Genomic DNA, 23295 nt, shown 5'->3' with positions numbered 1-23295 from the left:
ACGTGGTTTGATCCTTTTCTCTGTAAAGCACTTAAACTGGTAAATAATTGTGGGTCTAGAAATACAGAAGTGACAGCACTACTGCAGGTCTAGAGCGGATCTGCAGCTGAAAAACTCTTCATCTCAAGGACTTGATCTAATGCCCATTTACTCCACTGAGCTCCAATTGAACCCACAAAGAACTAAATGGGTAACTTCTCAGGAGAAGCCATGAGTAGCTATTTCAAAAAGTTTAAACCAGGATGCTGTTAAAATGAAAACAAGTTAACAACAGATTCAGGTAATACTTCTAACTCAAATCCCTCGGTCAGGTTCTGTGGTTTTACAATTTCCTTTTTAAAAATTTCCTCCCATCGCTATGTGAGAACTCACAACTAGGGGAAAACTATACACAGAGCTGCTACACAGACAAAGGGAGCCTTTGGGACAAAAATGTAAGTGTAAAGCAATCTCCTCTGAGCTTTTATATATAGTCGTCTTCAGTGTTTTTCCTAATACTAGCACAAGTATGATTAAAAGTGCTAGTTGCGTTCTCCCACTTAAGAGAACCAAACTCACACCTGGCCATATATTTAGATTCTGTAGAGGCAGGCTTTTACAGAACTCCAGATTGATGGAAACGATTCCACTCTTTTTTGTTTTGTTTTGTTTTTAACTCCAATGTAAACAGTTGAGCAGAATTATTTTTCAGCTATATTTATGACCAAACATTTAAGCCTATAGAACTGCATGAATCTGAATTGTCCATGAGAATAACAAAGAGTAACTAATAAAAGCAGCTTAGCTAACAGCAGGCTGTGGATTTTTTGAGATTCTAAAGCTGCAATCAGATCTCTATGGGCAGATTCTGGGGATAGTCAGTACAGCTGTGTCGGGGGGCAAATAGGCCCCTCTGAAGGCCAGTCTACACCCACAGGTTGTGTCTCGACTACACCCCTCCACCTACAGAGGGATGTAGATTAGGCACTTCAAAAGTGCAAATGAGCCCGGGATTTAATATCCCAGGTTTGCATACTCACGTTTGGGCGCTGCGCTGATTATGCGCCCTTTCGAAAGTGAAAGTAAAGTCTAGTCACAGCTCTGCCAACAGCAGGGAGCTTTTTCGGCAGATCCTGTACTCATCAAAAAATGAGGAGTACAGGATCTGCCGAAAAAGCTCCCTGCTGTTGGCAGAACCATGGCTAGACTTTACCTTCACTTTCGACACTGAGCCTGATCTGCACAGCATTGGAACGTGAGTATGCCAATGTAGCCCGGGATATTTAAATCCCAGGCTCATTTGCACTTCCAAAGTGCTTGATTTCCATCCCTCTGTCAGCAGAGGGATGCAGTCTAGACGTAGCCATATAGTCCAACAGCAGGAATCAGCAAATATCCAAATCATACCTTAGCAACAGATACTTCTTTTAGGCAATCTCCATGTTTAATTATCTGCAGACTTAGTACTGTATGCAGTGTGACAATGTAAAATGCCGGACAGATTAAATATTGTTTGGAAATTAGATACACATTGGGTGAAAGACTAAGACAGATGCATGTAACTACTTCATTACACAAGTCTATAGGCCTTGCATGCTCCAAAGCTGATTAGAAGTCTGGTGATTAAACCATTATTTTTCAATACCTTGTCCCTCAAATAAGTTGGCTAAGCACAAACTAGAAGCCAAGAACACCCACTCATGGCACCAAGTCAGCAAATCACCCCAGGACTTAATTTCAGAGGTGCAGAGTACCTGTAGCTTCCTATTAACTTCATGCAGGTTTGTGAATGCTGAGCCCCATTAAACAAAAATATGAAGATGCTTTGATTCAGTTTCCCCCTCAAATTTCTATTTGAGAATTGAGGCTGATGAATACTCTTACCTCACTGCACAGGGATAGTGAAACTATGAGACACTCAGATTACATGTCACACCTCTATGTGAAGACTTAAAAAAATGTATTGTAACAAATTAACATTCGAGAGTAGTGTTACTCAGAGATTAGAGAAATTAGCAAGTTTTCCCATTTGATACGAAAATTTTCTATGTAGTCACATATCCATTCCTGTGGGGGTTTCACGTGATGACAGGAAGGAGAAAAATTATTTTAAAGAAAGAATTTTTTTTAAAACAAAGCTAGATAGAAAGGCAGGAGTGTGTTGGGACAGGTAAAATATCAAGAACTACTTTAACCAATTGTAAATGTATATTATAAAAATATTAGATGTCAGGTAGGCCATATATCCCATTTGCTTGTGTTTGGAACCTACTATTATCCTTTACAAAATATCACACCTTTCATGCCCACGTGCCTCATTTCTTGTGTTTGTGTTCTTACCTCGTAAGACCAGACACATTGCACTCCTGCAAACCTCCGCACACATCTTCCCACTTCCACATCCTCATGGGTGGTGTACATCTCCCGCAAGCACTGCCCAATGTGAGGCACCATTCTGCGCAGCACCTCCCGGCTCATGATCACTCCAGGCCCTCCCATGCAGAAGTTCTCACCAGGTTCCAAGGCCAGTTTCCCCATCTCTTCAGTGGTGCCAAGCCCAGTTTGTCCGAGGAAGAGGGGTTCACTGCTGTTCAAACTCCTAAGGAAGCTCTCCAGTCTATCCCCTTTAATGTAAACATCATCGTCTGCTCTCATAAACCATTCATATTTGTCCAAGTAGTTGTCATGCATGTACTTGAGCATCATAAAGGATTTCTTCTGGGGTGGGTAGGAGTCATCCACACCTGGTAGTGGGACTATTGGGATTGGAATAGAGGTGTCCGAGCCCTCACTGGAGAAGAATTCGACCTTGCCAGGAATGGTTTTGGACCAGGTTCTAGAATGACAATACAAAAGTTAAGTTTACAGACAGAACACATCACAATCTGAATCAAACATGCAGGAAAAAGTGACTCAGGAGGACCATTACTCCTTTTGTTTTAAGAATTTCCTGCTTTTTAAATTCTTTAGAAGTGCTATCTTCCTTCCACACAAGTGACAGTGGTGCTAAGAACCGTATACGACATATACGACAGCGATTCTCAAACTGTGGGTCACAGCTCCAAAGTGGATTGCAGTCATTGTCCCCTGTAAGCTGTGCGCTTGGGCAACCACCCAGGAGAGATTCAGGTGCAGCCCAGCCGATTAGCAGAGTGCTCACAGCATGTGTTTCTACTGGTGGTGCACATCCACGCATGCCTCCGTGCACACTGCAAAATTTCATATATGGAAGGGAAAAAATCAGAGGAAACATTGGTTGCAACTTCCGACCCTGTTTTAATGGGGTCATGAGGGCCATCGGTAGATGCAGTGTGGTCCAGGGCTGAAGCCCAAGCCCTATTGCCAGGGACTGAAGCTGAAGTCCATGTGCTTCAGCAGGGGGCTCAAGCGTGGACTTCAGCCCCTGCAGCGTGGTGGGACTCAGGTTGCAGCTCCAGCCTGAGGCAGTGAGGCTTAGACTACCGCCCTGTTGCCTAGGTCTGAAGTCTCTGGGCTTCAGCCCTGCATGAATGAAGAGGAGGGAGTGGGGTTGTGTTTGTGAGAAGGAGGTCGCGAGGCAATGAAGTTTGATATACGACATGCAAGTCATTCAACAGGCTATGCTTCTGAGACTAACTTTCTAGTTACAAGACAGGCTAATAATAGTCCTCCTCCAAAACTAAATATAGAATTCTCAGGCGTGTTAGCCTAACTCTGCTCCCACTGAGGTCAAGGGTAAGACCTCCATTGAAGGGAACAATTTTAGGCTACTGCCTAGTGCCCTTGAAAATTCCATCTAAGTCCTTTGGACTATATTACTGTAAAGTATGGAAGACTGGTCAGATGCAGAGGGAAGAACAAGATTTGGGACCTCTAGATCTTGACACAGAAGGTTTTTGCAAAATTTAGGAGGGGATGAAAATCAGTAATTAAAAAAAACCTAAGAATGTAAGTTTGTGCAGAGGTGACAGAATTGACACAAAATAAGCTTCAAACTGTGAAAAGCTTCTCTGCACATCTTTCCGTCCCTGATTCCTCCCACTCTTAATCTATAATTGCAGAGGCACAGAATGAACAGAAAACAGTTTTTGCATCCATTCATGAAAAGTCTGTATTCCACAGAAGAAGAGACTATAGGAGAGAGGGCTAGAGTAGTGGTTTTCAGGAGCTATAGATAGAATAGGTAGAACAGGAAAAGAGCTTGGTCTTCTATGCAGCAACCCATGGTGCAGGTAAAGAAACAGGAAAGCTCAAACTCTCCTAACCCCTACCACCCAGAGGTTTATGGAAAAGCAGCACCAAAGAATGGGTCATGGACAGCAGCACAGTAGAATTCTAACACATGGGCTTCTCTTCTTACCATATTACCCCTTTCTGCCGCATTCTGCATCAGTTTCTGGAGAATAGGAATGCTGATTTTTTTAAACTACTCAAAACTCTGATATTAAGTGTTTCATAATCTCACAAATTTAGCATCTAATTCAGAAACACAGCATAAGAAACCAAAACCAAAGGAAGAGAAAGAACAATTAAAATGGAGGGTTAAATATAACAGACACCACTTGGGTTGACAGCAGAGTTAGAATTAAACAGAATTAAAAATCAAGAGAAAAACTACCTTCTCAGCTAAAAAAATTAGGGATGAGATTTTCAAACGGCTCAGAGAGACTTAAAATGGCTTTCAATGGAACTAGCACTTCTAGTCACTTAAGCTCATGAATCTGCTACAGATCAGCTCTCAGAAAGAGACAGACCCTTGCTTAAACTGCAGTGGGGGAGGTTTAGGTTGGACATTAGGAAAAACTTCCTGTCAGAGTGGTTATAAACACTAGAATATGTTGCCTAGGGAGGTTGTGGAAGCTCCATCTCTGGAGATATTTAAGAGCAGGTTAGATAGACATCTATCAGGGATGGTCTAGACACTACTGGGTTCTGCCATGAGGGCAGGGGACTGGACTCGATGACCTCTCAAGGTCCCTTCCAGTTCTAGTGTTCCATGATTCCCCTAAAGAGCTTGGAAAGCACTGAGGTTTCAATAGGGATAGGTAGTTGCACACAAGAAGTGGCAGGCTGTTCCAAGCGTAAGAGGTGTTATAAGACAGAGAAGCTGGGAAAGGAATTTTGATCAGCAATTTTGATCAGGCCCTATTGATTAGGTCTCCTGCCTATAGGAACGGCAGCTAAATTATGTTGATGGATATAAAGACATACCATCTGTCTAACATTTTCACCAGCAGCTTCTAACAAAGCCCGCCTAGAGCATATATACATGGGCAGCTGGCCTCTTTAGCTCATTTGGGACTCCATTTTACACCTCTTCTGAGTCACATTCAAGCAGACTTTTTAGAGCAACTATAGGCAACCTCGGCTAATGAGTGGCTAGCATGAATGGCTCTCCATCTCAGTGAGCTGCAAGACGGTTGTAACCAAGACAGGTTCCTGGGCTAGGGTAATTTTGCTTACTATGCTTGCATATCTAGAATTTGTGGGGTGTTTGAATTGTAGCAATGCTTTGAGGTAGAGGCAGCACACTGATCTCACAGTCAACGGTGTGTCCAGCCAGCACACACTGCACTTCATGTGCCGTTTCTTTACATGCATGTCACTTTATCACCATTAGGGAAAAAACTACAGGTGGAAGCCAGTGGAATCTGGGAACCCTGTGCCTGGGCTACAGTAATCAAAAGTCTCATAGGGCACACATAGGACTGTGATGGTTGTCCATCACTGCTCTAGAGACATCAGGTTACATAGCTATTAAACATTTTATACCCTTGCTCTTAAACAATGCAATTAGTGCTCACTAAGACCAAAAAAAAAAAAAAGTGTTCTGTGTAGGAAGACATGGAAACAGTTTTAATCAGTAACTGGAGAGTTTTCGCCTTTTATATGAGAAACTTTCTGGTGATGTTAGGCAGCTTTGTTCAGACAATAATCTGCATTCAGCGTCTGATGCAAAAACATTCTTGAGGTGTGAAAAAGAATAGTGTTCCTTTAATGTATCGCTGCTATTTATACCAAGTGTTTCCAACCACAATTTTTTTAGGACTGAAAATAGATTAAGATGTGTTTAGAACGATAGCTGCTAAGAAACTTCATTTTAAAATAATCAGGTAAAATTAAAAGATATTTTAAACTGCTCAAAGAATTGGGCAGTTGGTGTTCAGTTACATCTGGTCATTACAGAAATTTTAATTTCAAAAGTCACAACCATTTACAAGGGTACACTTATTTAAATCTGGATGTACTAGTCAGCTGTCTAGTTCATGTCCAGAAAATTAACATCCAGTTGGAGCCACTGAAAAGAACCCCTCTAACTTCAGTTAGAATTGAATCAGATCTTCAAAGCAGGTCTACACAGTAAAGAGGAAAAAAAAAATCAGTGGCTGACACAGGCTCAGAGGGCTCCAGTTGTAGGGGTCTGTTATTGCAATGCTGCCTTTCGGTCTTAAACTGGAGCCTGGCCTCTCACCTCACAGAGTCCTAGAACAGACAGAGGTCTACACGGCAATGAAACAGCCCTGCATCCCAAGTCCCTTGGGCCAGAGTTGGCTTGCCAAACGTGGCTTTTCCTTGGCTGTGTAGAAGCATCCTTTGTCATCAATGCAGCATCTGACTGAAGGGAGGAAAACCAGCTAGTTTTAAGCAAACTCCACATCTGATATTTTCAGGAACAAGTGAGTTTCTTCGTTAATTCTTTGGTTACCACATTTAGACTGATCTTCTACTTTAAGTAAAAAAATAAAATAAAAAAAAGCAGACCATACATAATTTTCTTTGCCAGTATCTGGTGGTTTATGAGTGAAATATCCCAACCTAAATTTAAAAACCTCACTCACCAAGTGAAGTAGTTTTTAGACCAAATTTAGTCAAAAATTGCAGTGTGACAAATTGAAATAGAACTAAAATTGTGGAACAAAAGATGTTGGGAATCAGTTTCCAAAAGTGTCTGTTATCTGTTCCCAATGCTGCTTTTATACTGAACCAAGCCACTTCCCAGACAGATTCATTTAATAAAGTGGCAAGATGATGACCTCATAATTCCTTCAGTTTATTGACTTTTTCCTTTAAGGAAGCCAATTAGTCTCCCAACTCACTCCCTACATCATAAAAAGTCAGTTCATCATCATTAAAAATTGCTAGGGACTGTACAGAATGGTCTCTGTACTTTATAGCTTAGCCACTGATCCTCCACAGTGCAGGACTGTGTCTACACTGGCCCCTTCTTCGGAATAGGCATGCTAATTTCGAACTTTGGAATAGGGAAATACGCGGGGGATTTAAATATCCCCCGCGGGATTTAAATAAACATGGCCGCTGCTTTTTTTCCGGCTTGGGGAAAAGCCAGAAAAGAGCGTCCAGACTGGCGCGATCCTCCGGAATAAAGCCCTATTCTGGAGGATCTCTTATTGAAGTAGGAATAAGAGATCCTCCAGAATAGGACTTTATTCCGGAGGATCGCGCCAGTCTGGACGTGCTCTTCCGGCATTTCCCCAAGCCGGGAAAAAAGCGGCGGCCATGCTTATTTAAATCCCCCGCACATTTCCCTATTCCAAAGTTCAAAATTAGCATGCCTATTCCGAAGAAGGGGCCAGTGTAGACGTAGCCCAGATGTTTTAGAAGAGTACTCAGCTATATAAAGCAATGCTGTGTCTTATTTCCCATGTTCATATGTGTTCTCAACCCTTCTAGGTCAAGTTCTTTCAGATCAACACTTAAGTACTGGTAGGGAATAGCTCCTAGTCACTGGAGATGGAACAGCTGTGCAAATCAGTAAAATTCTGGGGTTTTAGTGTTCAAATTGCAGAATATCCATTGGTCCAAAACCAGATGCCCTAGATAATATTTTTGGTGGAATATACATTATCCATCTTCTAAAGTAATTTGATTTCTAAGAAGAGTGAGTCATTTTAACTCAAGGTCACTAGAAACTTGGTGCAGGCGACTTGCGGAAAAGGTCTTTTGAATGCAAGAAACAGTTAACAGAGGCCAAAACATCAATGCCTGCTACTTCTTTCTTTTGAATTAGTGGCAAATGATACCTGATAGGCATAATGTATTGTCTCATGCATCCACTTATTCAGAAAGAACAGAAAAAAAATAAGTACAGGATGTGTATTACATCTAATAAAAGAATCAAATCTTAAGTTTATATGATCATCCATTCCTGACATTTGAAAGATCCCAAAGACAAGTTTATACACATGGAATTTTGTTCAAACCTACTCCAAGCCTCTTAACTTTAAGTCACTGAAGAGTCAGCTTGAAAAGTCATAAGTGCAAAACCAGGTTTGACAAGTTTATTGCTACTATTCAGTTCAACCTAGAATTAATTTCTTTTGCTTGATCTTCAGCTGCAGGTAGTGTTCTAACTCGCAAGACTTCAGGTTACAGGGCTTTTATTCGCTTTTCCCTCCCATGGCCTGAACAGTATTTACATGAGCAGTCCCATTTGCTTTGCTTATACTATTCACAAAAGCAAGGACTATTTATTAAAATATTTGCAAAACTAAGCCTGAAGTTTGATAATAAAGACTAACAGATGGATCTTTTCAGAGAAGGCCCATGCCCTTCCCTTACCTCTCCAATTCCCCCAGTGAGACCCCTTTGGTTAAAGAAACGTGGTCATGACACTTCTACAGCTTGGTAGCCAAAGTTGGTATTAACAAGATTATCAATCATTTGTACTATCATCCCTATAGGTCTAAGACAGGTATATACTAGACACTGTACAAAGATATATCAGGTACTGAAAACTTTAGCGGCTACTGAATATCAGTATTAAAAAAGCATGCTTTCTTATTGGTTGGATCTTTTCACACACGTGAACAGGAATACTGCAGGAGTCAAGATTTAAAGGGCCAGATGGTTCTTGTTTTTTTGGGGGAGAAGTGTTGAAGATGTGCATGATATTGAGAAATACTAGTTCACATAGCATGTAAGATACACACAATTCTGAAAAAAAATCTAGAAGCATGAATCACTCAGGATCATAATTTAAACAAAAGAGTTGAGCAATCTTCCTTTACAACAGTGTACAGTGTACAAAGGCTAATTGTCATAACATCATTACTTAGGAGTCAGATCATTTCTTTTTCACATGCCTCTATAGCCAGTTGCGTGTAAGCCATGTGATCAGTGCAGCTGGTCAGGTACAAGGATTCTCCATAGATAGCTGTTAAATCAAATCAATGTAAATCAAGTGTATACAAGGGCACAATATAAGGTGTTTACAAGGACAAGCTAGGACTACAAAACTAACCACTAGTACCATGAATTAAGTACTTCCTAAAAAGCTACCATTAATACAGTTGGTGTGTTTAGTAATGTGTGCTCTTCTCAGTAGCGACTTGACATGCCCTCCATCTGGAATTTTTCCTCATCTTCAGTTTCCAAATAAGGTTGCCAGGTGTCCAGTATTGACCCAGACAGTCCAGTATTTTTACCTGCTGGCCGGTAAAAAAATTCTGAAAATACCAGACATTTTAGGTGTCTGGTATTTTCTGATTTTTTTCCCCCAGCCAGGAGATGAAAATACAGGACACTTAGAAACCCTAGTGCCCAGGCCCAGACCCTGGGCAATGCCATCCCTGGGTCTTAGTGCTCAACAGCTCCCCTGTTCCTATCTCTATTCTAACTCTGCACTCACTCAGAGAGGAGCCATGCTGTTTTAATATTTAATTTTTTTTTTTGCTCAACAACTTTGGTCTCCCCCCTTTTTTTCCCAGCACCAGAATTTTTTCCCCCTTTTTTTTTTGGGAGAGAGGGTTCGGTATTTTTGGTTCAACCATCTGGCAACCCTATTTCCAAACAAATTCATTCTTCATTATCTCCAGTGAAGACTTGGCAAAAGCACAATAATCTAGAATATTCATTATATAAAACAATTCTTTCGTAAGTCTCAAATCAAAGAGGATTGAAGAAAAAAAAGTATTCCAATTTTCCAGGGTGCTGGGAACCTCCTTTGCAGGAGACCAAGTAAACCATTTATAGTTTTGAGAAATACTTGCACTGTATAATTATGCAGAGAAAACAATTTGTCAGTTTGTCAGCAAGATAATGGAACCAGAAAGATGATTTCTTGACTACATGGTGCAGCCTTGAAAGTTTGGAACAATTCTCTTTCTAAATGGTGGGCTAGTTCTCTCCAGTGAGTTCTTACTGAGAAGCAAGGCAGTCAGTTTGACTTGGCTATGTCCTGCTGAGAAAGCAGCATTCTAGTACTAGAACCACATCTGTTATCAAGTACCAGTGGTGCCACTAGCAGAAGAGGTTAAAAAAGGCTATTTTTTAAAATGTAAAGATATTTGTATGCTGATCCACTTTAGCACTGAAGAATTTTACATCCACTAGTCTTGATAGGGTTACTTCCATTAACAAAAGGCAAAGCATTAGCTTGAACACTATCTACAATTCAGTCTCCGCTCATACCAGAAAAAGATCTCTAGGAGTCTATATCTTCGCTATAAAAGGAACATTATTTTTAAAGCTACCAGACATGCCATTCTGAAGAAAGTTGCCAGAGAGCATGAATGACCTGTCATACTCCTGAAAGTCTCCCCTTCCAAGCCTAAGAAATAAGTCTCCCCTTTACCTCAGAAATATAATAGGTGGTTGCTCTCAACTAGAGATGTTAAATTATGGGTAATCAGCTAATTGAGTACTTGATGGAATTTCCAACTACTCGATTAGTCAATAAGGCGGGGGGAACTGCAGAGCCGCAGTAGGGTTAGCTCCTGGCCTGGGAGCCACCAGGCTCTTAATACATTTAAAAAGCAGACATGTAGTGGGGAGGACCAGGTAGAAGCTGGGACAGCTGAGTCCCTGCTTGAGCCAGTCCCCTGCTACGCCTTTTCCTCTTTTGCCCCCCAGAGAGGTTGTTGAGGGAAACAGGCTTTTAAGCCAGCTCCTCCCAGCACCGGTTCCTGCTCCCCCTCCCCTGCTGCCTCTCTGATAGAGAGAGCAAGTGGGGGCGAGGGGAAGAGGGATGAAATGACTAGTCAAATCACTACTCAACTACCCTATAAGCATATGCTTATTGGGTAGTCAACTAGTTGCTTACATCGCTACCCTCAACATATATTATTTGTTCTATTGAGTACACTGCAGAATGTGGATCATTGTAATAAACATTAAGCTCCTCCCAGAAGTCTCATACCTCATCATGACACGTGACTAAGGATGTTAAATTGTGGTTAACTGACTAGCCGAGTAGCCGATGGAATTTCCATCGAGTAGTCAATAGGGCAGTGTTTCTTAAACTTTTTAAGACCAAGAAACACCAATTTTTATTTTAAATGGCGGAACACCAAGGATTTTTTGTTGAAAAAAAAAAAAAAAAGGTTGGGGGGGAAAAAGGGTCAGGGGGAAAGTTGAGGGGGAAAAAAAGGGTAAAAAGAGATCACCTTCCCCTTTAAGGTGGCCATTTTGAATTCAGTTCTCCATGGCACATCGGTGTGCTGCGGAACACCCGTTTAAGAAACACTGCAATAGGCACTTCCGCATTCCTCCTTTGAAATGTACAAGAGCCCCTGGGATCTTGTACATTTCAAAGGAGGAATGCGGAATTCTTCCTGCAGAAGTCTTGCTGATTCCAGGCTGCATACAGGCATGCCTGATTTGAAATGTACAAGAGTCCCCATCGGGAATTATGATCCAAAGCCACAACGCCCTCATGGAGCCCAGGGTCATTGGGGGACTCCCCAGCTTCCCTCGGACTCCAGGACGCTGCCCACTTGAATGCCGAGGTGGCATTTTAAAGGGGCAGCGCCGCACAGCTGATAACCGGCTCAGCTGTGTAGTGCTGCTGCTGTGAAGTACCCCTTCTCCCCACCCCTTTGCTGCCTCAAACTCAGTGTTGCCCAATTTTATTTGGCCACGGAACCCTTTTGAACTTGAAAGTATTTTGCCGAACCCCTGACTGTGCATGCAGCGCTGAGTAGGGACACTTATCGTGGCAAACAAATGAAAATTGTTTTCAATAAAATTCATAAATGAATGAAAATTCCATTCCATTACAATAATTTAGGTTGAAATGGAATTTTCTCACGGAACCCCTATTTTCACTTTGCTGAACCCCGGTGTTCCACAGAACACCATTTGGGAAACACTGCTTTATCTGATAGAGGTGGCAAGGGGGGAGGGGAATCTACTAGTTGACTGACTATCCGATAGTTGACTAGTCCTTAATATCCTTACACATGACCAGATCATTAAAAAGATTGTTAGCATTGATTATTTACTTCCACATTCAAATGATTTTGATTGAAACATATCTAGAGTCACTTAGCGTAATATGGATTGGAAGTGACTTTTCTCAAATACAAAAAGCATGCACACTCCAGTGCCCAATGCAGTATTTAACTAGTTACACTGAAAGGATCAAACAAGAGAAATATCAACCAGTAGTCTAGATCCCAGGGCCTGCAGATAGAGAGCATGGACAAAAACATATCCTTGTTATACTCTTGCAATGGCCAGCTCTGCGCTTGGGCAAAGAATACACACTGCACTCTTAGATCCCAAATACTTTTGGCTGCCTTTTACAAAGCAGTATTTGGCACACTCAGCATTCTATTTCCTGTAAGATATAACAGCAGCATGACGTTTTCAAAACGCAGTCTCTTAAATGAGTCACTACATTAAAACCTTCCATGCAATGTATGAAAGAGGAAAATGAGGGCATGGTAGGTACTGCACAACACTATATATAGGCAGAATGGCATCTCTCTTCCATGGTCTTTTAAAGACCAGTGTGTTTTTTGTTCTTCAATTACTTCTCTACATTGAACTGCTGGTAACATTTAGCTTCACTTGAAGTTTGATGGCTCATATACACAATGCCTCATATGCCTTTAACACATATATGTTAAAATGAAACTAACTACTCTCCAAATTTCCCAGTCAATATAAGTATAGTGCAAAAATAAGCGAGCAAGTCTAGCATTGGGAGCTCTGACTATTGCTTCTATTCCATTTAGAAGACATCTTTGTCCAGGATTTCTCCAACAGCAGACTTTGGAATCCTCTGGTCCTTAGTCTACTGACAGGTTTCTCTCTTCTGTGGTCCCTCCAGGATAACTTCTTGCCACTTAATCACTGGCCTTATGCCTCCATTGGCATCATGCCTTTGTTAGTCAGTCCTTATACCTATACTCTCCAAACTTCTCCCAAGATAGCAAATATATTAGATTACCTTTACTGTGGCTATGTTGTATTTTAGTGGTCTTCTAAGATAGTTTCTGCTTATCTTCAGATGAAACAGTGGTGTAAAACCAATGTCTACTACACTCAGCCTGTTCCACTACTGGAGCACTATTTAGAGGCCCACTCCCAGGGAGCCCCCCACCACCTTACACTGCTGCCTTTGTTTCAGAGGGAGCAGTGCAGGGTGGCAGGTAGAAGCTGGCCCACGAGGGGACCAAGTTTAAAAACCAGCTCTCCACACAGACCAGCTGCCCCACACTGCTGCCCCTGATACAGAGGCAGCATCGTGGGGTGGCAGCAGCCCCTGTCCTTGGGGAGCATGGGCCAGCCAGGGACAGAGGCTAGTCTGGCAGCAGCCCCTGTCCCTGTGGGCTTATTTAATTGGGTCATGGACTACACGTTGACATCCATATTTTAGAGCTTCTATAAAATTCAATAGATCCACTTAGCCCACTAGCAACTCGCTGAAATGACTGAAATTTTTCAGGAAATGCACTGTTCAAGTTCTTCCTAACCATAAGTGGATTAATAGCAGCAAGGGACCAGTGTACATTTTGTTCTTTGGTCCCCAATATGTATTTGAAACCACTCCCCGCCTCCAACCCTAACTGAAACCTTAGAGCTAAAATAGTTGGAAGATTATCAGCTCTCTGCATCTTTGGCTCCTTTCACACTATTGAAGTTACATTAGTTTGCCTCCACAATTCTTAAGTTGGTCAATACCAGAACTCCTTGCCAAGGGCTTCCCCACTTTCCTTGCGACAAACATTAATTCATCATGTTGTTTGCAATGCTGTGTCAATTTAATAATCTTAATCACCTCACTGAGTATCCCATGGCAATCAAACCAGGTAAGATTTCTTTTAGCCGAAAGTATTTGCATCAATGGGATACAAAAAAAAAGTAGGGTGAAATTATTTTTAGGTTCTTCACAATGGTAAAAACTCTCAGATCTTGTCCCTTCAGTGACTACTGAATCTCTCATAAAAAAAAAGCCATCAATTTTTGGGAGGGGGAGGAGGGATCTATCCATTTCATCTTCCAGGCTGTGCATTATCTTCCTTGCTGTTTTTCCTTCTCTCCATCTTTATGCAAATTCTGTCAGCGTGAATCTCTGCCATACCAAATGGATCTAGTTCTGCAAGCCTCACACACATCGGCAGCAGCACCACTGAAGTCAATGGGATTACATGAATGGCTACTACCAAGTGTGAAGGATGCAGATTCAGGTCCTATATTAGTAACTACAGAAGTGTACATTTTGAACATTTTGTATGGGTCTCATGACCACCTCCCTCTCTAAAATTCCCAACCCAACTAAGTTTGAGAGTGCAGGACCATTGTGTTGAAGAGCCTAATTCAGGCTTTTCTGTGTAAGTCCCTGCTGCATGAACTTTGCACATTTTCCACTTAAAAAAAAATGTAGGGAAAATGCTTTGAAATATACATCTTAAACGTAATAATCTCCTCTCCCTTCCCCCCCCCCCCCCCCAAGGCAATTCCTTTTGTTAAATATCCCCTTAACTTTAATACATTTCATGGTATTATAATCTGATGTTTCCATTTCTGCTAACAATGAAAAACACTTCTATTTGCTCAGTTTTACTACCCTACTCATCAAACAAGCCATATGTTAAAACATATAAAACACAGGAATTTGTTGAAGATACATCTGCATAAAAGTTACTAATAGTTCATCTGACAGTTTGCTATAGCATGTAAGATTATTAAAATCTACAATAGATCGAATTTACGCAGATAGATCTTCAGAAGCTTCAGATCTGTTGCAGAAGCATACCATGGGGCATAAAATCCCAGAGCTGCCTTTAGCTTAAAGCAGTAAACACATCTTGTGCAGGACACATCAGCACAGTAGAAACACTCTCTAGAACCGCAGATATTATTCTTGCCAAAGGGATGACTGCTAACAGACAGAAATTGGTGATGAAATCTATTATTATGTTCCAACTATTATTTGTATTCCAGTAGCATACAGGAGTCCCATTTATGGAATATGGGTAGCACAAAGAGGAACCCTGCCGTGAAGAGCTGAATCTAATAAGAATTAAAATGTTTAAAAGATCGATTTCCCTGGGTTACCATCACCAAATCATATAAAAGCTGAAGAACATGAAACAATGTGTGTTTCTCCAGTTATGCTTTCTGCTTACTGTGTCTCTGTTCTCACACTCTCAGCCTGGAGAGCACTTGCTTCATAGCTAGACGATAGTGGAGGTGGTCCCCAAACCCTTTTTCTATTGTAATACAGGGTCTCGTATGGAAAAGAGTCAGACAACTGCACTTAAAACTGCAACAAATAAGGTTTAAAACCCATCCGTTGAAAATATATTTTTCAAAAGTTCAAGTTAAATAAAAACATTTCTGCTAATATTAAAATATTGGACACTACAGTATGTTAGGCCCCATTTTAAAAGTTGGGGGTGCAGTTATCAGATATCATCCCTTAGAACAAGGCACAAAGGATTCATCTAGTGCAGGGTTTCCCAACCTATGGGTCAGGACCCAAATATGGGTAGCCATTACTTTTCAAAAGGGTCACCAAGTGTCTCTGCCCCCCCTCCTCCCCCTGTTTTTGAATTGCCTTGGGTCACCAAGTCTTCCTGAATTGCCAAAATGGGTCCCCATCTAGAAAACATTGGGAACCGCTGATCTAGTGTGAGCATTCATCAAGTGTATACATGAAACAAAAGTACTGTCAGAAGGACCATGGCAATTTTGATGAATACAGAGATTTAAGTTCACTTGTACCCACCCACCCATTGATATTCAGATCTCCCCACAGATCTCCTCTGTGTTACTGATTTTCCCTTCACGTTGGGAGCCAAACTATTTTCAAATGAGCTATGTTTTAAGAAGAGTTTCCAATCTCAAACAAGTTTTTGCTATAAACATCTGTGCCAGAGATCTTAACAACTGTTAAGATTTCAGTGTAAAAGTGCTAGCTGAGCATATTCTCATGAAGTATAAGGGATGACACAGAAAAGTGAAAATGGGTAGATCTGAGTCTTGGCATATCTGTGGAGATCAGTTACCAGACTGATCCTTGTCAGAATAGGTGGCTTAATACTGATGCAAGAGCATTTCCTTCTTTTAAACTGTCAACTTGGTGCAATTGGCCAAACAAACCAGAACCAAGAAAAGTCTTAAGATGAAAGTTCTAGAATATAAACTCAAACGTACATTTGCAAAGTAGCCCTCAATTTTGTTCAGGGATTCTCTCAAGTAGTTAGTGAATGCTAAATCTGAAAGTGTCCCAACTTAAGGGGAAAAGATCTCACTATTTGAATTTGCCTACTAACGTATAAGCAGCAACAAAAATAGCTACAACGGAAAGATTTCTATTTTTTTCCAGTTTCCTTTGGTCCATTTAACACTACTTTGGGAACAAGTGAAACTGCTTAGAAAGAAACATGCTGCTGGGCCTTTGTCAATTTCGTCTGCTGTTTATGGGTCTGCCAGACAGCACCAGAGAAGAGGAAAGCTATTTTAACAACAGGGAAATGTGACTGTAAGAACCACAAAAGACTAGCATGGAGACTGAGGGGATGGAGGTGTAGTACTTGAAGCTACTTTTAACTGGCATTTTGAGGATTATTAGGTATCAAATCGGAGCAGTGTGAAAGTCAGTCAGTGGTGTCTGTACAGAGCAGAGTTCTTCCTACTTGAGAAACCCAGCAGCAGCTAGGAATGCATATTTTAACATTTCCTCCAGATTGATCTATATGTAATAAACTTTTTCGATGAGGATAATATGCAGTCACCCACAGGCATGTAAAACCATTACAAAAAAAATATCCTTCAAACATACAGCAAGTCAAGATTGCTAAAGAGACTCACAGATACCATCTGCCAAAGTACAAAGCAGCAGGTTAGCAGCAAGACCCCCGGGATTTGTGCAATCGGTTAGAGATGTCCAGAGGGGAAGAATAAAGCAAGATCTGCCCCTCCTTCAAGGCTACAGTGACTTTATCCATTTAACAGATGGGAAGCTGCACATACAAAGGAACCCTGATAAGCAAGAGAAATATAAAGCACATTCCCCCACACAGACAGCCGTTCTCCTCTCTGCATACCCCCTACTGGGACCTTATCCATTTAACAGATGTAGGCTAACAGGGAAAGAAAATGGGTGCATAAAGCAAGTCCCCCTATATATTCCCTTTCCCACCATTACTCCAGTGACTATCTTCTTCACTGATGAGAAGCTACATATGCCAAGAAGATGGGGAGGGGTGCCCCATACCTAGAGCAGCAGCAGAACAGGGGAAGGCAGAACAAGGATAGCCTGCTCTAAGCATGTGTGGCAGGATATGAGAACACTGACGGGCTCCTGAGGCAGAAGAAAAGATCCTACCGTAGGCACTGCTGGGGGGGGGGCAATGAGGGGGTGCACAAGGGACGCGCTTACTCCCTGCACTACTAGAGGGGAGGCATAGAAAAGGGGTGTCCGGAGGGAGACGCTGTGCTGCAGGACAGAGAAGGGATGTGGGGGGCTGCTGGGGGAGCCCAAGGAAGGGGCAGCCCTCACCTGTAGGCAGCCACCGCCCGGTTCTGCAGGTATTTCTGGGCTGTCATGACCCCCACGAAGAGGAAGCTGCTGGCCGGCGGGTCGTCGACCTGGCGCTGGAGTAGCGTCCCCCGGGAGTCCCTGCGCAGCAGCCCCCCGCCCTGCTGCAGCCGGCAGCCCTCCGGGCTCGCCTTGCGCCGGTGCCCCGCTTTCTTCAGCTCCGAGGCGCGGGGCAGGATGAGCCTTGACGCCAGGATGAAGCCCAGGACGAGTCCTAGCAACACGCTGAGCCAGGAGCGGCGGCTTCTACCAGCCATTCCCCACTCGCTGCCCGACACACGCTGCCCCCCCAAAATACAGCGCGCCCCGGCTGACGGGCCCCTCGGTGCCTCGTGCGCCCCCTTCCGCCAGGCGCCCCCGGATCGCCCCTAAGCCCCGCACCCCCCTGTGCCTGGGCTGCCCCGCCCGGCCCCTAAGCCCTGCTCCCCACTGCCCGGGCTGCCCCGCCCCCTAGGCTGCCCCGCCCCCCCAAGCAGCTCCCCGGCACCCCCCCCCCCGGGGCGCAGCCCGTCCCCAAGCCCAGCCCGGCTCCCAGCCCTGCCTACCGGAGCCCCCCCCCCCCGTCCTGCGCGCCAGGGGACACCGGGGCCTCCCCCCTGCTCCCGGGGAGCCCGGACTCCGCGGCGCCCTCCCCGCGGCTGCTGCGCTAGCCGGCCAGCCGGGGCCCCGCCGGGGCGGGGAAGCGCAGCCCCCGCCTGAGGGCGGCAGCCATGGGACCCTGCTCCCCTTCCCTAGCGCTGCCCGGCCGCCTCGGCCCTGCCCGTGGTGCCGCCGCCGCCGCGCGTCCCCCGGCTCAGCTCGCCATGGCGCGGGGGGAGGGGCCCGTGGGGGGGGGGGGAGGAGGGGGCGAGGCGCGCGCGCAGCAGCCCCTGCCCAGCCCGCCACACGCACAGCGCGCGCCCCGGCCCGGGCCGCAGCCTTTGGCCCCGCTCGCCTGCCGTCGCCCCGTCCCCATTGGCTCGCGCGCGGGGCTGCGCTCTGCGCGCGCCGGAGACGGGAAAGCGGCGGGGAAGGGGACGCGCGAGGGGGTGACGGAGAAGGGGAGAGCGGCTGGGGGGGGGGGGGTCCGAGAAGGCTGGGCTGGGGGAAGGGCGGGGGGGGCGATGGGGGAGCCGGGGCGGGGAGGGGGGGACCAGAAAGGGGCTGATGGGGCGGGGGGCGACAGGGAGACCGGAGAGGGGTGATGGGGGAGGGGAAGGGGGCAGGAGGGGGAGACCAAGAAGAAGCTGATGGGGGGGGCAGAGGAAGTAACAGTGGGGGGGGGGGAGACCGGTAAGAGGTGATTTGGGAGGGGGAGGGGCCATGGGGATGGGGTCTGGAGGGGAAGAGCAAGAAGGGAGTGATGGGGGAGGGGAAGGGGCAGTGGAGGGGGAAGGGCAGGGAGGGGTGATGGGCAGGGGAGCGGTTGCAGGGAGGAGTAGATGGGAAGGTGATGGGGGAGGGGAAGGGGCAGTAATGGAAGGGATGACCAAGGAAGTGTTACTGAGAGGGAGACAGGAAAAGAGACTGGGGAGTAGAGAGGGAAGGGGGTGAAGCAGGACAGGGGAGAGAAGAAGGGGGAAGCATTAGGGATGTAAGCGACTACTCGACTACCTGATAAGCTTAGGCTGATGGGGGGTCTTTGCCCAGGAAAGCTTATGCTGCAACACTTCAGTTAGTCTATAAGGTGCCACAGGACTCCTCGCCGCTCAATACAAATTGTATCAAGTACATGATTACTCAAATTAGGCCCTTCTTAATATCTTTAGGAAGCATATGGACAGAAATGGGAAAGGTCATGCAGCAGAAGAAAAGACGGGGAGGGGATGGGGAAAAAGTGACTTTGATGTGGGAATGAGAAAGAAAAAAAATTCCAGTCTGAGCAGAAGAAGAAGTGAGTTGGAAGAGAGAAGGGTCATAAAATAAGGTGGGTCTATTGGTCCCAGACTTTTAAGCCCTTTGATGTTGTTCTGCCAAGGGATATGGGTAAATCATTCCTCTAGCTCATTGGATTGTCTGTGTCCTGGGGCAATGCAAGTTTTGTGGATTCCTAGGATCTTACAATGCTGAGAAATGCTTGGATTCAGTATTCCTCCCTAGCTTTATGTTTAAGGACTGCAAATATAGCGCCAAGCTGGATCCCTAGAACTTCCAATGCTTTTTTAATTTGAATTGGTATCATAGACTAGTTTATCCAACAGACATTGATTACCACTCCATAAGCAAAGGCCCAAACACATCAACAGTAACAGTGCATTACACTCACAAGGCTAGGCTGAACTGGAATTTTCCTTAATATCAGTGGGTATGCCTAGTGGAGTGGTCCCTAACCATTTTACTAATGAGAAACAACTACATTTGGGGGGGGGGGGGGGGTGTTTTGTTTTTTGCAATGCACCACTACCTTCATGCATCCTGCACACAAGTGCCACAACCCCAATCCCAACTCAGTTCACAGGGGAAGCCCCAGCGTGGGTAGGGTTGGGAAGCAAGCCGGCCCCACATGCATCCAGGGTTAATCAGTCCCTGAATGTGGCAACTCATCTAGAATCTCCCTGCAACCCACTAATGGGTCAGGAGGACCTAGTGTAGACAAGTGTCATTTATGTGTTTCCATCATATTTAAATCTACTGGGCACATTTCTTTATTAGAGCTACACTGGGTGCTTACACTGGGACAGATGAACCCAGGAAAATTGTTTGGTAAAATTCCTTAGTATGTAGACACAGTCTTGGCCAGGCTTTCCTCAAACTTTGTATCCATTTCACTCATAGAAATCCTTTAGCCTTGGTTAGTTTTCTGTGGCCCCCAAGATACCCTGTAATTGTAAAGACCTGACACAGCCTTAATACAAGCTTGCAAAAGGCAATACATCTAGTGAATCCCATCCTGTCCTTATCACTGTGTAGTTCTGTTATTTCCAGTATAATTTTGCATCTTTCAATGCCAGGCTGTCCCATGATTGTTTTTAAATGTATGTTACAGTGCTAACCACAATGTGCTAGGTGTTTTCTTAACACAGTGAACTTAGTGCCAGTGCTCCTTCTAAGCCATGTGCTTATGCTGCTAAGGAGGGATTGAAATGCCACCCCGCTGATTAGGAGAGCGCCCACTGCTAGGTTTTTTGTTTCTAGTGGTGGTGTACATACACTCAGGCCTTGCAATTATTCCACACACAGTTGGAAAAAATCCACACATGTATGGAAAAGATTAGAGGAACATTGATTAGTGCCTGTGCCAAAGAGCACAATCCATACAAGAACCAGATGAAAGGGGAGCCAATCAGGAACAGGAATTAAAATATACATAAAAATGTATTTATTCATTTAAAAATAATTACTCCCATCTGGTCCTTTTGCTAGTCCTTATTAAGACCAAAAGTTGTTAGTCTGAGGGGCAACTAGTAAGATTTCCTCCTAAACAACATAGAAGAAAAACATATATAACTCAAGAAAGGAGAGAGCAGATAGAAAATCTTATATATGACAACCAGAAAGGATTAAAGCAGGCCGGAGGGAGCTTGCACAAAGCCCTGACCAATCAGGGAAGGGCTGAGATAGCAGCTTGCTAGGGCAACTCTGGTTATAAGGAGCTGCTTAGACGAGCAGTGGGAAGTAGGAGTCTAACCAGGGAAGCACCTTAAAGAAAGCAGTGCTAGGCAGGCTCAGGGGAGCTAGAGAGAGAATGAGGCTCCAGTCCGATACCTGCCAGGCTGCAGGCCTTGTTGTAAGGTTCAGGGCAGTGCAGATGTCAGAGGGGACATGGCCTAAGGAACAGATAGTAGAGGGGAAAAAGAAGGAGGGCAGGCAAAGATGCCACCAGAGGGTCCCTGAGCTGGAACACAGAGTAATGGGTGGAGCTGGTCCCACCATCCTCCTTGTACTGCACGTAGCCAGTACACACTGAGGAGTGGCCGTTATGCATGAGCGGTCTTCTGGCTCCACAGCCATCAACACTTGGACAGAAGCACACCTCTTTTTCCCTCCTTACTGGGTTTTTTCCAGACTGCACAGTTCCTTGCCTACACAGTCTGATTTACTAGGAAATTCACAATCTAAGCTGTCCTGCTTCACTTTTTTTTCAGAGGCTATAAACAGCATAATTGCCCATAGGTATATGTTACCCCATAGTCCCTGATAAGAAAGCACATTACACGTAAAATAAAAGCATTTCAGAGAAACAATATAAGAATCCACACATAAGTAAGCGTACACTTCTTTATCTCCTGCCCACCTTCACAAAGGCTTCCCTAAGGATTGGGATCCTCCCTTTGGACAAAAGCTCCTATCCATTTGCTGGATCACAAAGAAGGCTGTTTTATCCAAAAGTCCTTTGTTGGTTCTCTAAGGAATCCTGTCTGAGCCAGTATATGTGAGGCTCTGCAGGTGGTGGTATCTCTCAGAAGGAGATACAAATCTGAACGCATCTCTCTTAAGTACTCCCCGCTGTTTTTATTTAGTTTCTGGAAGGCTGTGATCCCCTTTCTCCATGAAGTTGTATGCAATCCTTAGCCTGCAATGAGTCTTAAACTTGTCCAGGTTATTGCAGGAAATCACTATATCTGTCACAACTAGCTGTAGGTAATATCTAAGCAAACAAAATACTACAGGCTACCAGGCCATTACAGTTACAACAAATTTTGAAGCAAACTTGAATTGACGGGTAGGTGGGAATCCAATGTGGAAACATAAGAAAGGGGTGGAAAATAAATTATTCTGACCCTCTGGATTACCCACAGACATATAAGCAACAGCAGTAGTAAAAGATGGGGAAAAGAGAGAGCAAAACAGCAATGAGAGGAAAGAGAAAACTCCAGGCTGGCATTAAAAGAAAAAGTAGTTGAAAAAAAGTGAAAAGCATCCAGAGAGGAATGCCCCGCAGGAGTGTGGGGGAGGAAAAAAGGCTGACATGTCTCCTAGGTGGTATGCAGGCCAACAAAAAGGCAGTGTAAATATTGCATGGGTTACAAGACTGGCCCAGGAACCAGAGGAAGGAAGGTTTATTTAGGGCCTGATCCAGCACCCAGTGAAGTCTATAGGAATTCTTCCATTGACTCCAATGGGCACTGGCTCAGGCCCATATAATGCAAGGAGACAATTTCCCAGCAGTTTTACAGGTTTGGAGCATAGAGTGGGTTGACAGTTGCCCATTAGAAAGAGTCTGAACTTTTCCTTGTTTTAACTATATTGCCTGCAGAATGCTGTGGAAGACCCCTCTTACAGTAGACCTTTGCTTGCAGAAGAGAAACCCCTCCATCTTAACACACTGACTCCCTTCTGGAGAGGGTGAAAGCATTGCGTACTATTTCTATTACAGTGTCAGTGCCTAAGAGCTTCTATATGAAGTATCGTCTCTGAGACGCACGTTGGAATGTGACCCAGCATGAATTGACATTCATCTCTAGTGAAATAATGTGAACACACTGTTCATGCAGATCCTTTACTCTGCTTGGTTTCACTTCCCAAATGGTTAAAAAAAATAAGTTCCTTTTTGTGATAGTTTGGAGTATTTGACATTAATTCTTTATTTTCAGTTCACAAGAGGTGAGGACACATGGTTACCC

At 44.2% G+C, this 23295-nt stretch overlaps 1 protein-coding gene across 1 annotated transcript in view; it reads right to left on the bottom strand.

The window, feature by feature from the left end:
* Positions 1–18145, bottom strand: part of CHSY1 (chondroitin sulfate synthase 1) — a 102569-nt gene extending 84424 nt beyond the window's left edge. The window contains exons 1-2 of the mRNA XM_006129242.4: positions 17714–18145; positions 2320–2815 (exon numbers count right to left, since the gene is read on the bottom strand). Coding sequence (XP_006129304.2) covers positions 2320–2815; positions 17714–18009 — 792 coding nt within the window. The 5' untranslated portion in view covers positions 18010–18145. The remainder of the gene's footprint in view (positions 1–2319; positions 2816–17713) is intronic.
* Positions 18146–23295: the final 5150 nt, after the last annotated feature.

Source organism: Pelodiscus sinensis, chromosome 14 (assembly GCF_049634645.1).
Source record: "Pelodiscus sinensis isolate JC-2024 chromosome 14, ASM4963464v1, whole genome shotgun sequence".
Classification (NCBI taxonomy): domain Eukaryota; kingdom Metazoa; phylum Chordata; order Testudines; family Trionychidae; genus Pelodiscus; species Pelodiscus sinensis.
The sequence above is the reverse complement of the archived record's forward strand: the minus strand, read 5'-3'. Positions and strand labels throughout refer to the sequence as shown.